Source organism: Podarcis pityusensis, assembly GCF_964106645.2.
Source record: "Podarcis pityusensis genome assembly, chromosome: 11".
NCBI lineage: Eukaryota > Metazoa > Chordata > Lepidosauria > Squamata > Lacertidae > Podarcis > Podarcis pityusensis.
Genome location: NC_138036.1, coordinates 11,155,112 through 11,171,307, shown reverse-complemented (window position 1 = coordinate 11,171,307; position 16,196 = coordinate 11,155,112). Strand labels below are relative to the sequence as shown.

At 43.4% G+C, this 16,196-nt stretch overlaps 1 protein-coding gene across 1 annotated transcript in view; it reads right to left on the bottom strand.

The window, feature by feature from the left end:
• ME2 (malic enzyme 2) overlaps positions 1–16,196 on the bottom strand; it is a 39,979-nt gene that overhangs the window by 6,567 nt on the left and 17,216 nt on the right. Inside the window, exons 3-13 of the mRNA XM_080973509.1 lie at positions 15,682–15,815; positions 12,097–12,246; positions 10,439–10,514; positions 8,679–8,840; positions 6,623–6,726; positions 6,074–6,183; positions 5,869–5,966; positions 5,212–5,325; positions 5,000–5,114; positions 3,084–3,226; positions 222–324 (exon numbers count right to left, since the gene is read on the bottom strand). Of these exons, the coding sequence (XP_080829635.1) occupies positions 222–324; positions 3,084–3,226; positions 5,000–5,114; positions 5,212–5,325; positions 5,869–5,966; positions 6,074–6,183; positions 6,623–6,726; positions 8,679–8,840; positions 10,439–10,514; positions 12,097–12,246; positions 15,682–15,815 (1,309 nt within the window). The remainder of the gene's footprint in view (positions 1–221; positions 325–3,083; positions 3,227–4,999; positions 5,115–5,211; positions 5,326–5,868; positions 5,967–6,073; positions 6,184–6,622; positions 6,727–8,678; positions 8,841–10,438; positions 10,515–12,096; positions 12,247–15,681; positions 15,816–16,196) is intronic.

Here is a 16,196-nt window from a genome sequence, read left to right as displayed (position 1 = left end):
AGCGGGGAAGCGAACCCGGTTCACCAGAATACGAGTCTACCGCTCTTAACCACTACACCACACTGGCTCTCTGCGGGGCAGCACAGAATTCCCTGATGCCCTTGTGGCAAAAAATATTTTTTATTATGAACTTGTAACCTGCCATCGCAAAGCCCATCTCGCAATGCAAGAGGCCTTTGGATTCTTCCAAGCCAAAATTGTCTCTTAACAAACTCCTTTACCTGGAAATATGTATGCATTGTTTCCTTGTCCAGGTTTGAAGGATCGCCCGTCACTTAGCTTCACTGGCTCAAAAGGGCTGCCGCTTGCGAACAGACAACGCCCCTGTCAAATAGAAAAAAGAGGAAACGATTCATCAGGAAGCCACTTCTGCAAGAATAAGGGCAATACAATACAGATGAAGTTCCACTGCAATTTTATACATGTGAGTATTTGCACACTGGGCAGACACAACACTTTTAGCTACACCAAGATGTGCTCACACATGTCTCCAGCCAAATGATATTACAAACTGCCAGGGTGGATTTGATTTAAGTCAGTGAGACTTGGTTTAAATTTTTTTTATTCGTGTGTATTGAAACTCAGTCTAAGTTTTTTCCCCTTTATGTTTAACCACATCAGTTAACAGTTAAAAAACAGCAGTCACGAAATTAAAAGACGCCTGCTCCTTGGGAGAGAGGCGATGGCAAACCTAGACAGTGTCTTAAAAAGCGGAGACATCACCTTGCCGACAAAGGTCCTTACAGTTAAAGCCATGGTTTTCCCAGTAGTGATGTATGGAAGTGAGAGCTGGACCATAAAGAAGGCTGATCGCCGAAGAATTGATGCTTTTGAATTATGGTGCTGGAGGAGACTCTTGAGAGTCCCATGGACTGCAAGAGATCAAACCTCTCCATTCTTAAGGAAATCAGCCCTGAGTGCTCACTGGAAGGACAGATCGTGAAGCTGAGGCTCCAAGACTTTGGCCACCTCATGAGAAGAGAAGACTCCCTGGGAAAGACCCTGGTGTTGGGAAAGATTGAGGGCACAATAAGAAGGGAACGACAGAGGACGAGATGGTTGGACAGTGTTCTCGAAGCTACAAACATGAGTCTGACCAAACTGCGGGAGGCAGCAGAAGACAGGAGTGCCTGGCGTGCTCTAGTCCATGGGGTCACGAAGAGTCGGACATGACTAAACGACTAAACAACAAATTTATTTTTTTACAGAAAGGCATTCCTGCTGGTATAATCTTAATACTTACAACCAGATGAAGGTTTCATTTTTGGAATAATACATTTTCAGAGTAGTTTTTACAGTTATATCAAAAATTACTGATTTGGTTGTACTATGAGATATAAAGGTAAAGGTAAAGGAACCCCTGACCATTAGGTCCAGTTGCAGATGACTCTGGGGTTGCGGCGCTCATCTTGCTTTATTGGCTGAGGGAGCTGGCATACAGCTTCCAGGTCATGTGGCCAGCATGACTAAGCCGCTTGTGGCGAACCAGAGCAGTGCACGGAAACACTGTTTACCTTTCCGCCGGAGCGAATAAGTTAACTGTTTTTATATTTGGACAACTTTTCTGCTGTACTTTATTGGAAGGAGAAAAGTAATAACAATTAATAACAATTTAAGCCATTTATTTAACTAAAACAATAACATTATAGCATATGTATCCATGTTTGTTAACTGATGTGGTTAAACATAAAGAAAAAAAAACTTAGACTGAGTTTCAATACACATGAAAAGCTTAAAACAAATCCTTATTTCCTGATGGCCTTTGGACTATAATGTAACTTAAATAGAAAACTTATCTTTAGAAAGATTTTTTCCTCCAAAAACATTTTATTTTAAAAATCTAATTTAAATTTAAAAAATCGATTTAAATAAAAAAAAATCCTATTTTATTTTAAAATAAATAAATCATTGATTTTTATCCACCCTGCAAACTGCATTACAGCAGAATCTGACCCCATTGGCAAACCTACCAGATATCTATACGCTGGACCCATGTTTCCATAGGGCCTTTGGAAGTGTGTAAGCCCAACAATACAACAGTTAACTTTTGAACACATAAAAAAAGGGATAATATTGCCCTATTCAGTCTGTGTGTTTTGGATCTGGTGTGTGTGGATCATAAGTGATTATGACATCCAATGTGTGGATGTCCGGTACACCCAGAGGAAGGGCAGATATTCCTGGTGGGCAGCTGAGATTCTACTCCACCATGCCGATTCCATATCTAGTTAGAGCCTAGTCAGAAGTTGTTGCTGCTGGCATCCATCTGTCTCAAGGGACAATGGAGTGCACCTCTGGGGATTATCATCTTCCAAAGCAACTACTCTATTCCGAATCTAAAAATGGAAAGTGTAATGCTGGTAGTCAACAAAAGAGCTTTAAAGACTGTCTCAAGGCAAATCTAAAAAAAAAAAATGTAGTATAAACACAGACAACTGGGAAACACTGGCCTGCGAACGCTCCAATTGGAGAACAGCCTTTACCAAAGGTGTCATGGGCTGTGAAGATGCTCAAACTCAGGACGCAGGGGAGAAATGTGCTAAGAGGAAGGCACGCTTGGCAAATCCTCACCATGATCAACTCCCACCAATGTCCCCACTGTGGAAGGACATGTGGATCCAGAATTGGCCTCCACAGTCACTTACGGACTCACTGTTAAGACTGTGTTCATGGAAGACAATCTTACTTGACTACGAGTGATCAGTGAAGGAGAAGGAGAAGGAGAAGGAGAAGGAGAAGGAGAAGAAGGAGGAGGAGGAGGAGGAGGAGGAGGAGGAGGAGGAGGAGGAGGAGAAATCAAACTACTGTGTTAGCAGCACCCAAGTGACCTCCCAGGGCGCAAATCTGGGCAGTGTGTCTCTTGAGGTCCTCATGAGAGAGGGAAAGGACCATTGATACCAGATACCAGTTCTCTGCAGGTGAGCTGATCAGCCACACTAGCACACGAGTCACAACCACATCATGTCTTCAGCACAGAAGGTGCTTCCTGATCAAATTTCCGGCAGCTCAGTCAAGTAAGTCAAGCTGCACAGTCCAGGAGAAAGACTGTGATGACCAGCGATGCTTCAAGTTATTTGGCCCACCTCTGTTAATGTGTATGCCTCCTCAGCGGTGCACTCGGCTTTTGCAGTAGGGTTACTCAGTGCAAATATGATCGGTCTCTGGTTGATGGAGCCCATCGCTTTGAGAACGTCATGGGAGAAGAGTCGGCCTGCGCCTGCGACCCCTGGAAGAAGCAAATAACATGATGCCTTTTCCCCCGCCCTCCTGCCAAAAAGAGGCTCACATGCAGTTTTTGGAAAAATGGTAGCAATAAGACACTGGAACACAGCAAGTATTTCTGCGCCAACTGGGTTGGACACAGCACGGCCACTCTGGGGATGTGACGGCACACTTTCCTGCTAAAGCAAAATTATTTCTCATGCTCCTACTTGCCTCAATGTCAGTGGGATATGAAAGCAGTTAATGCAGGACAGGCAACACACAGACTCAGTAAGGTCTTGTCTCATGGCAAGTTTGTATATTCCCTTGCCTCCACACGTAACTGGCAGGGACATGGGTGGCGCTGTGGTCTAAACCACTGAGCCTCTTGGGCTTGCTGATCGGAAGGTCGGTGGTTCAAATCCCCATGACAGAGTGAGCTCCCGTTGCTCGGTCCCAGCTCCTGCCAAGCTAGCATTTCAAAAGCACGCTAGTGCAAGTAGATAAATAGGTACCACTGTGGCGGGAAGGTAAATGGTGTTTCTGTGCACTCTGGCATTTGTCATGCCTCATATGATGCATGAAGAGTCTGGGATAGTTTATATGGGGAGGGGCGGTCCTTGAGGTATTGAGGTCTTGAGCCACACCTCTGTGGGACGTTGCACAACTGAGGGGCTGCAACAGAGAATGCCCCCGTCCCGGCAAGCTTCTGAGGGTGGAGGAACTATCAAGAGGGCCCCCTCTGTTGATCTTAATATCCAAGAGGGACTGTAGGGAAGGAAGCGGTCTTTCAGATATTTGTGGCCTATACCTCTTAGGGCTTTAAGCATCAAGAGGATCTGGGCGCAGAAATATTCAACCAAATGCCTACGGGAAGTCATTAAACAGGGCCTGCCACCTCTGATCCTGAAGGCAGTATCTAGCCACTAGTACTAGCAGCCACCGATAAATTTATGGAGGATAAGGCTCAGTTCTGCTTTATCGGGAATAGCATGGCACAGGATGACCAACACACCCAGTGAGTGTTCAGTTGGGACGCGGGTGGTGCTGTGGTCTAAACCACTGAGCCTCTTGGGCTTGCCGATCAAAAGGTCGGCGGTTTGAATCCCTGCAATAGGGTGAGCTCCTGTTGCTCTGCCCCAGCTCCTGCCAACCTAGCAGTTCGAAAGCACACCAGTGCAAGTAGATAAATAGGTACTGCTCCGGCGGGAAGCTAAATGGTATTTCCGTGCGCTCTGGTTTCCATCACAGTGTCCCGTTGCGCCAGAAGCGGTTTAATCCTGCTGGCGACATGACCCAGAAAGCTGTCTGTGGACAAACGCCAGTTCCCTTAATCTGAAAGCGAGATAAGCGCCGCAACCCCATAGTTGCCTTTGACTGGACTTAACCATCCAGGGGTCCTTTACCTTTACCTTTACCTTTTACCTTACTGAGTATTCACATGGGTGTCCCCTCAGACCTGTTGACAGTACAAGCACACACAGGCCAGTCACCGTAGAAAATGTAATTCTTGCAGGTCTGGTGCTCAGTAAACACATAGCCTCCTTTGGGAAGGCAGCCCTGTTTAGGGAAGCTTTTAATGTTGATGCATTACTGTATTTTAATATTTTGTTGGAAGCTGCCCAGAGTGGCTGGGGAAGCCCAGCCAGATAGGAGGAGTATAGATATATTATTATTATTATTAGTAGTAGTAGTAGTAGTAGTAGTATCCACCTGACATTAAAAGCCCTTCCTGAAAGCATCAGTATTATTATTTCTGGGCTGCTAACCTGATATGAGAAGCGTCCGCAACACTCACCAATGATAGCTGAAGGCTGAAGCACATTCACTGCCTCTAAGAAGGTCTTTGGCACCTGGTCTGGGGCTGCGTGAGTAAAGGACTCTTGGTTGGCATCAACTGTTTGTTCCCGACCCTAGACATTTTAAAAATAAAGAATTATTGAGAGTTGGCAGGGGGGGGGGGAGAGAGTAGAGCAATAAGATTGTGCCCAACCAAACCCCAAGCCTCACCTGAACCAATAAGCCATATTTGTCGAACATCCATATTTTCTTATAAGCTTCTTCTGGAGAAAGACCGCTTTCCACCATAGCCATGACGATGAGATTTGCAATTCCAAGGGCAGCCTGATAAATAAGAGAAATGCTGGGAAAATACCGTATTTTTCCGTGTATAAGACGCCCCCTATTTGGGGGGACTCCGATTTAAGAAAATGGGGGGAGATGTATCCGTGGATAAGACGAGCCCCGATTTTGAACATTATTTTAGAATTAAAAAAACACAGTCTTATACATGGAAAAGTATGGTATGTCACTCTGTAGAGCTGCTGACCAACTGCCTTTCAATAAATTAGTTAAGTAGTCTGGAGCAAGGCAAACCATGAGCCCGAGTGCAGATGATGCACTTAGCCAAAGCATGGTTTAGCTCAAGGCATCAGCAGGAGGACCAGGAGCGAGACAGCAGCGATCACTTCTCCAGGAATACTTGTGAGCGTGTGCTAAGCCACAGTTTGGCTTGGTGGGTTGTGTGAAACAGGCCAATATTATATGGGCAAAGCTTTCTGTAATCCCTTACTGCGTTTGGTCATTGCAACAAAGCTGTAAAAGGTCAGTCGCAAACCTTTTCCAGCTGGGAAATAACTTCATGCCTCGTTCGGAAGCACAACTCACCTCTCCTGCCCCAAGGAACAAGATCTGGTGCTCTGTAATTGGTTTACCAAGAACTTTCTGCGCTGCCAACAACCCAGCTAAGGCCACCGAAGCTGTCCCTGTGAAAGGAACAGACCTTGCTGAAAAGAGCTGGAAGAAAAAAGGCGTCTACAAATACAGCCAGCAAAATATCATCAAAACAGATAGCCAAGAGGGGATGATTTACCCTGTATATCATCATTGAAGGTACAATATTTCTCTCTGTATTTCCTCAAAAAGCGGAAAGCGTTGTGGTTTCCAAAGTCTTCAAACTGAATGAGGGTGTTTTGGCCGTACCTAGAGGGCAGCGTGAGAAATACGGAGTCAATAGCTGTGCTGCAAAGGGCACAATGTTTTAATACTTTGTGCATGTTCATGCAAGACTTGGAAACAGCCATTTAAGAATCTTGCCACGTAAGGAAACAAGGCAAGAAAACCTTTGTAAATCTAAGCTGCTGATTCTCTTCTTAACTTAGTTACTTTACAGTGAGTTGGTTGGTCCATCTAGCCAACTATGGCCTTCCTTATTTTTTACTTTTACTTTGCTTCAGGACGAGAACAGAAATTGTGCTCCGGCGGTGCAGCAGCAGCAGGAGGCCCCATTAGCTAAAGTGGTGCTTCAGGTTAAGAACAGTTTCAGGTTAAGAAGGGACCTCTGGAACGAATTAAGTACATAACCAGAGGTACCACTGTACTTGGAACATGGGTTGATGTTTGCGATTATTGGAATGCATACCTGTCTACGATGGCTTCCATGAACTCGTCGATGAGTTCATCATACAGCTGAGAGCGGTCTCGCTTCTGGTACAGCCCCATATAAAACGGGTCATGAAGAAGCGTCTGTGGAAAACGAAGAACAAAAGCCATTAAAGGAAGCGCTTAGATCATTCTGCAGTACCCTGCTCTACAGAGGACTTACTTATTTTGTGCCATTCCCAGGAAGTGTGGACTTTGGCAGCAGATATCAAGTAGTCTTTCACACCTTGGTCAAATTTTAAACGCTTCACCATCTCTTTAAAAATAAAACTAAGAATACTACACTCCCAGACGAGGACCACCATCCCCACCATGACCCACTACCCAAGGACCCCAGGCAGAAAAACATCTGGCTGAGCTGGCTTAATAATGAGCATTATGGGAGAAATAACAGCAAAAGAAGAATGGCAGATGAAACTGATGGAATATGCGGAGATGGTGAAACTGATGGGGAAGATCCGAAACCAGGAAGATCGAGTATTTTCTAAGGACTAGAGTAAATTTGTCATTTATTTAAAAGACCACTGTAAACAGTTAAAATCTTTGGCAGGGATGTAATGACACTTGTAATGTGGAATTATTTATGGTAATTATGGTTATATAATAGATGGATAATAGTAAAAGATGCAGCAAATTTAAACTTAAACATGGAACCCATAGAGGGAGGGAAGGAGATCCAAAAGTTCAAAAGAACCTTGTATTTTAATGTTTGAAATGGTTATGTTTTATATGTATAAAATTATCCAAAAAAAGCCTAATAATAATAATAATAATAATAATAAGCTTTATATGTATTTCATGTGTATTTTAATGAACAGAATAGTGTTAAAGATTATGAGTCATAGGTTGTGGAGTGTGTGTTATGAATTTAACAGTGCTTAGCTTATTTTCTTATAGTTGTTATGTTGTTAATGTTGTTAATATTGTTTAATAAAGTATAAATGTTGGACTGATTTGTTAATCATATAATACAACATTTCCTGTAATCTTGACTTTTTAAAGTTGCTGCTTTGTTAATAGTGTTTTATAGATTGTAACTGTTTTATGATTTGCTAACTATTTTATATGATATATACTGTATTTGTGATGTCCTATTATGTTTTATTACATTACTGTTATTTATTGTTTGCAAGCCGCTTTGGGATTCGTCCGAACGAAAATTGGCATAGAAATGCAATCAATCAAATCAATCAACCATTCTGCAAGAAAAGAGTGTCTACCCAGGCAGCAGAATCGGATGGTGGGATGAATGAATGGCCTGCACCACCTCAGACTGTAAAATGGAGAGGACTACATTGTTTTCAAATGCTACTCTACATGAAACTCCCTCTGCAGAGAGAAAACCAGCCTAGGCAAATGCTAGAACCAGGCTGTCCTATGTCTAGCTTTCATCTTGCAGAGAAATCCATCAAATCAAATCAAAATCCAACCTGCCATGAAATTCTTGAGAGGACCCACGGCTCTAGAAAAGGCTAAAAAGATAAAAGGTAAAGGACCCCTGGACGGTTAAGTCCAGTCAAAGGAGATTATGGAGTTGCGGCGCTCAACTCGCTTTCAGGCCGAGGGAGCCGGCGTTTGTCCACAAACAGCTTTCCAGGTCATGTGGCTAGCAGGACTAAACCACTTCTAGAGCAACGGAAACACCGTGACAGAAACCAGAGCGCATGGAAATGCCGTATACCTTCTCGGCGCAGCAGTACTTATTTATCTGCTTGCACTGGTGTGCTTTCAAACTGCTAGGTTGGCAGGAGCTGGGACAGAGCAACGGGAGCTCACTCCATCATGGGGATTCAAACCACCGATCTTCCAATCAGCAAGCCCAAGAGGCTCAGTGGTTTAGACCACAGTGCCACCCGTGTCCCTGACTGGAAAAGGCTAGGGCTTTTTGTGGCAAACCAAGTGGCAAACCAAAACGTGGAAGTCTAAATAACAACACCCCATAAACAAAGGGAAGGCCAAACCTCCCACTAGGTCTGAGCGATGTAGCGATACAAAACTGGTATCGGGAGAGGGGATGAGGCAGTGTTGTAACTTACCTGATTGTCTGTGCCGACATCAATACACACAGGGAGGCACTTGTCGGGTTGTATTCCAGCACATGCTGTGTATAAGCAGAGCTTGCCAACAGGAATCCCCATCCCATACACACCAAGGTCACCAAGGCCCAATATCCGTTCTCCATCTGTGACGACAACAGCCTTGAAGGCACAAGGGGGAAATTAACTTCAGGCACACGGGTAAAAGATGGAAGAGGTACAGTATAAATCTCTACAGTTTTTCTTTTCTGGTAGGTAAGAATGTTTAGGATGAAGAAGCAATTGTTTTCCTAATTAGGATAGGGATACTAGGAGTACCTGGCAAGCTGCTGCGCTATAGACAAATCAGTTTGTTCCCCTTTCCCAGAGAATCCTGAAACCCTTAGATCAGGAGGAGGAACCAAGAAATTTCTCAGCTCCCTGACTAAACCATAGGCAAAAGAGGGGACGATGAGATGCCACTTTGAGATTGCAAAGAGGTGGGGGTTGCACAAATAAAAAAAAGAATAGACTTGGATTGCCTTGGATTGGGGAACAGGTGGACATGCATGTGGGATGTGATACGTAAGTAGCAGTCAAGTCCAACATTCCTTGTTTTCCTAGAGAATACGTGCAAGGGAATGTTTGGTCCAGCCAGTCGAAAACTTCCTGTTTCCTCCTGGCGTGGAGCATCCTTCCTCTTGCATGTGACTAGAGGTGGGCATGACCTTACCTGTCTAGGTAACAAACGGACAAGGCACGCAACACACCTTCTATTTTTTACTTCTTCTGTCGTTGGAGCAGCTCTTTTTAGCTAGAAATGCTCTGTTGGCTTTCTGCCAACAGAGGACACCGGAATTATCCCCATATGGGATAGATCGACAGGTATATACTTTGTAACTAAGTCTGCCTTCAGGAATCCAACTGTGAACTGATGATGTGAGTAAACTTCTTTTACAGTGGTACCTCGGGTTAAGAACTTAATTTGTTCTGGAGGTCTGTTCTTAACCTGAAACTGTTCTTAACCTGAGGTACCACTTTAGCTAATGGGGCCTCCCACTGCCACTGTGCCACCGCCGCACGATTTCTGTTCTCATCCTGAAGCAAAGTTCTTAACCCGAGGTACTATTTCTGGGTTGGCGGAGTCTGTAACCTGAAGTGTCTGTAACCCAAGGTAACACTGTATATACTTTACACAAGATTGTGGCGTGTTCATTCTTTTAAGAGGGATATAAGGGAACTTACCAGGAACCTAATATTGAGAGGTTTAAACAAGCCTGCAACCAGCTATCTGCTGTGCGTTTAAAAGGGGAATGTAAAACTCTGCTGTTACAGAACTTGCTAGCGCAAGTTTTGAAGGATATTAATAAACAATATATCCTCTCCTGCCTCCCTGAACATTCCCACAATGCACACACATTTTAGAAAGCTCTGTCAATTGTAGAGAAGCAAGGAGATGCAAACAGTTGCCTAAATCAGTTTTCCCCCACCTGGTGGAGCCTAGCTGTTTGGCTCAAAGAGTGAGCACAGTGGGTCTCACAAAAATGGTCCTGTTTTGATGCGTTCCTAAGTTTCATACTCAGAAACCCAGAAGCGGAGGACATGTTCATCAAGACATGGCACCAGGTGGCTGTGCAATATTCATAGTTCTTGCATGACACAAATCCCTGACTGCAAGACAAATAACCCCCGGTATTTATTTATGCAGTTTCCCCATTGCTGAAAAAGCAAAGCTGGAATTAAGAGAAGCACACACATATGAGGAAGAGGATGCACCGTACCTTCACATCGTTTTCTGGCCAGTTATTCACAACTGATCTAATATGGCCCCTATCTGTTATGGCAATGAATAATCCTCTGCAAGAAAATAGAAACATATCACTCACTGATGCATTCAAATCATTCCTTTTCTTTGCAGTGTGAGCTTAGCAAAGGGCACCCTCTCAATTAATAAATCAAGCTAAAGATAGTGCTTTTAAAAAAGAAGAAGACACAATGAATATTAGATTGGAATTTTGGAATGCATTATTAAAAGGTTATGGAGTTTGGGAAATGTGAAATTAATCCACCCCAACTTCAATCTGTCACATGAAATAAAATTAGACAGAACTTCATAAATCAGCAAACTAAGCTGACAGAAGGACTTAGGGTTTAGATCAAGTATAGGACTGAACAGGGAGAGAAAGATGGGGGAGTGGGAACCAGTCCTAACATTCTCTTCTCCACGCTATTCTCTGCGAACAGAAATTCGCAGCTGCACAAAAGGCAAAGCAGATGTTTGTCACCTGTGCAGGAAGGCTAAGTCGTCTGTTTTGCTGGGTTGAAAAGCTCACATTAGCCCCAAAGGAACAGGAGGATGAGGATCTTGGTGGGGCAAGTTGAAGACTGGAAATCAAATCAAGTAGGTAGGAAAGCTCAAAAGGATGGGGCTGAAGGAAGGGTGCAGAGAAGTTAGCTCATAGAATATCTGCTTGCCCTCCCTGCTCGCAGACTGTCTCACCAGAGTGGTGCATGCTCTGGTTATCTCCCGCTTGGACTACTGCAATGTGCTCTACTTGGGACTGCCTTTCAAGGTGACCCAGAAACTACAACTAATCCAGAATGCGGCAGCTAGACTGGTGACTGGGAGTGGCCGCCAAGACCATATAATACCTGAAAGACCTACATTGGCTCTCAGTACGTTTCTGAGCACAATTCAAAGTGTTGCTGCTGACCATTAAAACGCTAAATGGCCTCAGCCCAGTATACCTGAAGGAGTGTCCCCACCCCCATCGTTCTGCCCGGGCACTGAGGTCCAGCTCCAAGGACCTTCTGGCGGTTCTCTCACTGCGAGAAGTGAGGTTACAGGGAACCAGGCAGAGGGCCTTCTCAGTAGTGGCACCTGCCCTGTGGAATGCCCGCCCATCAGATATTAAGGAAAAAAGTAACTATACAACCTTTACAAGACATCTGAAGGCAACCCTGTATCGGGAAATTTTTAATGTCTAATATTTTACAATTTTTTATGTGCTGTAAGCCGCCCAGAGTGGCTGGGGAAACCCAGCCAGATGGGTGGGGTGTAAATAACAATATTATTATTATTATTATTATTATTATTATTATTATTATTATCATCATCTCTGAATTCAACAACTGCCACTGTGAAACAGATTAGGCAATGGACTACCAAACACAAATCTAAAGGAAAGATAGATGAAGACGAGGAAGGCTTGAGGAAAAGGGTAAACAGATAAATTAAAGATGTCAATTTGGACAAAATTAGTCCATTATTTGGCTGCAGGCTCCTGGTTTATTTTTTATAGCACACGTACACGGTGCTTTATCAAGTAACATAAGCAAGCAAACAGACAGCTCTTGAGTCACCATGGTACAGCAACTGTAAATTCTGAAAAGCTTCATTGGTTGAGACATAAAAATCAGAATATAAAAATGTTCTTACTTTGGCCTCCTAAAGATATGTCCATACTGGGAACACGCTAAGCCTACTGTTGGTGTATAAACAATTGGCATTAATTGCTCAATATCATCTTGCAATACCCTGTAGAATAGCTTCTCGTTTCTTTCCTGCATGCCCATCACATAGATGTATCTGTAAATGAAACAGTGGAAATGCAAGATTAGATTTATTTATATACCTTCCCACTAATGAGGAATACTCTGAAGCTGAAATGAAAGACGGAGAACAATAACAAAATCATTCTTTTTTCCACCTTTTGCTTTTTGAATTTGTGGTTCTCCTGTGCTATCCTTCTCAGGGAGAAACTATTCATTTCACTTAGATGAGTATCTCTTCTCTTTAAAAACAAAAAACACAAGCGGCGTTAAATTTCAGCAGCAGGGCAGCAAAAGGGTAGAGGGTGAGAGAAGGGAAGGGGCTGCTTAATCCTCTCCCTTCCACTCATCTTTCTGCTCAAAGTATCCGCAGGCTGCTTTTCACCCACAGGGGAAAAGATACAAGTATTCCATATATTGTCCCCCCCCCCCCCGTGGAACAAAAAGCAGCTTTTAAAGAGGGGTGAATTTTGAGCAAAAAATTGCCAGAAGGGGAAACAAAATTAAGTAGACTGTTTCTCCTCCCCTCCCCTCTTCCCCTGCCAATACTGTATTGCAGGGACGTCCAACTCCCAAAAGACTGCCTACTCCCAGGGGGGGAAAAGGCAGTGATCTGCCCATTGGGAGTAGGGGAGGGGAGTTCAGAGTTGTTGAGCTTTTCTTAGGAGGCAAGTCAAAGTTGTCGAGCTTTTTGAACTTTTTTTAAACACTAAGTGTGCAAAATTAGAATAAATTGCTCACCAGCAACACAGCTGCTAACAGATGAGTGCAGCACTACAAAAAAGGAACACACACTAAACGCGACGCAGGGGGGCGGAGACATGATCCACAAATGACAACACTTTGGAGGTCCCAAGTCGCAAGGTGGTTAGATTGGTCTCAACAAGGGCCAGGGCCTTTTCAGTACTGGCCCCGACTTGGTGGAACGCTCTGTCACAAGAGACCAGAGCCCTGCGGGACTGGACATCTTTCCGCAGGGCCTGCAAGACAGAGCTGTTCCGCCTGGCCTTTGGTTCGGACTCAGTCTGACCCTTATGTTTCCCTCCCCTTATGGTTCTGATCTATGGGCTACTATTAAAATGAGGCTGCATTTTAAATTATATTTTATCCTATATTTTAAATTGGGTTTTTTTAATTGTAATTTTACTGGTGTTAGCCGCCCTGAGCCCAGCTCTGGCTGGAGAGGGCAGGGCATAAAAAAATTATATACACACACACACACACACACACACACACATATATATATGTGGCTCCATGGGGGTGCCGCAGAAAGAACGCAGTTGGTCGAGGGAGCCGTGGACTCAAAAAGGCTGAAAACCTCTGAACACTTTGTTCATGGAGGTTACTTCCAGTTAAGCTAATGCAGGATTTTGGACTCCAATTCAAGGTTGTTTTTACAACCGACACTAAACTTTTTGTTTTTATTTTGCATTTAACAGTTGCATTCGCTGAATGCCAAGTAACCTCTATGAACCAAGTGGTAGTTTCTTCCAAGAAACACACACTGGATCAGGATTATGGGAAAACCTACTTAAAGGGCGGTGGAAATGAACGTGATCCGGTGTAATCATCATTTGCTCAATGGACATGGCGCTCCCTTGATAAGAGAGCTGTTTTATTAGGCAGAACACTGCTTTATGGGCACGTTATCTATCTTTCAGTTACTGCCCAGATCCTAAGTGCCTACATATTAACACTCAAAACAGTAATTACTCTTAGATTTATATCAAGGGTGGGGCAAGGGCTCTAGCTCAATGACACAGCATCTAAATCTCATGCAGAAGGTCCCAGGTCCAAGTAGGGCTGGGAATCTCAGAAATGGAGAAAAGAAAGCAGGTTGCTTTACTAGTAAATATATTTAATAAGAAGCAAAGCAACAAAGGCTTCAAAGGGGTATATTTGGAAAATGGGAATGAGTTGAAAGAAGAATGACTTATACATGACCTATACCTGGTCAGAGATGCTTTGATGGAAGCCCTGATGACGTTTCGATGGACGTGTTTGTTTGTTTTTTGTGTGTGTGTGTGTGTTTTAATATTCTTTACTGATTAAAAAAAATTGCATGTCTATACAAACATTATGCACTATCTCTTCACAGGTAGAAAAAAGAAAATTATATAAAATAGAAAATTTACAAAGAAAGGGAAAAAAAGAAGTAACAAAGATAAGAAACAAAGAATTTTTTTTAAAAAAGACAAAGTAATTTACATAATCGACACAATCCTTCCCATCCTTCTCATTATACTGTTTGATATAACGTTCTTTTTTACACAGGTTTACATTATATAATATTATTTCTTTCTGCTTTGTATACATTCCTTTGATCTTTTTCTTTACAAATATCACTCAATTTCTGCTAATATGGAGTTATTTGTACAATAAAGTTTTACATAATTCTTAAATAGTATCCGTTCTCTAGTTGTTTTTTGTTTCGATATTCCTCTAACTGATCCCGTCAGTTTTGCTCATTGTAGATATTCTAACATGAGTATCTGCTAATCTGTAATCTCTAGGAAAATTCATTTTTCCAATTCCTTGCTATAAGGGTTCTAGCTGCTGTTATACCATACATAAACAATGATCTTATATATTTTTTAATTTCTGATAGTAATATACCAAGTAGGAAAATCTCTGGGGGGGTTTTGAAAGTAATTTTAAATAGTTTCTTAAACTTGTTATAAATATCATTCCAGTATTTGCCAATGGCTACACAGGTCCACAGGGGAGGCAGGTGGCGCTGTGAGTTAAACCACAGAGCCTAGGACTTGCCGATCAGAAGGTTGGAGGTTCGAATCCCTGCAACAGGGTGAGCTCCCGTTGCTCAGTCCCTGCTCCTGCCAACCTAGCAGTTCAAAAGCACTTCAAAGTGCAAGTAGATAAATAGGTACCGCTCTGGCGGGGAAGGTAAACGGCATTTCCATGCGCTGCTCTGGTTCGCCAGAAGCGGCTTAGTCATGCTGGCCACGTGACCCGGAAGCTGTCTGCGGACAAACGCCGGCTCCTCGGCCTACAGAGTGAGATGAGCGCCGCAACCCCAGAGTCGGTCACGACTGGACCTAATGGTCGGGGGTCCCTTTACCTTTACCCAGGTCCATCACATATGATAGTATTACCCCTCCTCTTTTTTACATCTCCAACAGGTTGATGTTTTCCTTTTACACATTTTAGCAAGCTTTTTGGGGGTAAGATGCCATCTATATACCATTTTCATGGTATTTTCCCTGAGATTATAGCATGCTGTGAATGTAATGTCTGTCGTTCAATGGACGTGTTTAGGCACTGTTGAGTGTTCTCTTATCAGACATTTTTTAAGGCCTGAGTCAACCGGCTACTTTCAAAAGCTGAGTTTGGGCCAAACTGGCTTTTCCCCATGGATTTGGAGCCGCGACACATGTCCAAGCTACAACAGCAATAGCAATAAAAACTCGAGAATGAATGATACAAGACTAAGTGCCTACCAACACACACTTACTTTTCCAATGGGTCGGTCATTTTTGCCACGTTCCTGTGAAACCGTAAGGCTTGGATGTCTTGCGTCTCAAACTTTGGAGGTAGAAGTCCCTGGAGGCCAAGCATTTGACGTTCTTTTAACGTAAAAGCCATACCCTGTAGACCGAGAGGAACAAGAGAAGTCAGACGCTATTCAGCCTGGCAAAGAGGAGACTGAGAGGAGAGATGATAGCCATCTTCAAATATCTCAAGGGCTGTCACACGGAGGAGGGGGAAAGCTTGTTTTCTCCTGCCCTGGAGGTAAGGATTCAAACCAATGGATTCAAGTTACAAGAAAGGACATTCCGACTCAACATCAGGAAGAGATGTTCTGCAATGTAACGGACTCCCTTGAAAGGTGTGGTGGACTCTCCTTCCTTGGAGGTTTTTAAGCAGAAGTTCAATGGCCATCTGCCAGCGATGGAGCCAATGCAACTTGTTTCTCATTTGGTGTGCTAGCAGTAGAGGAACTCTCTTCGCCACCAGCACATAGCTGTC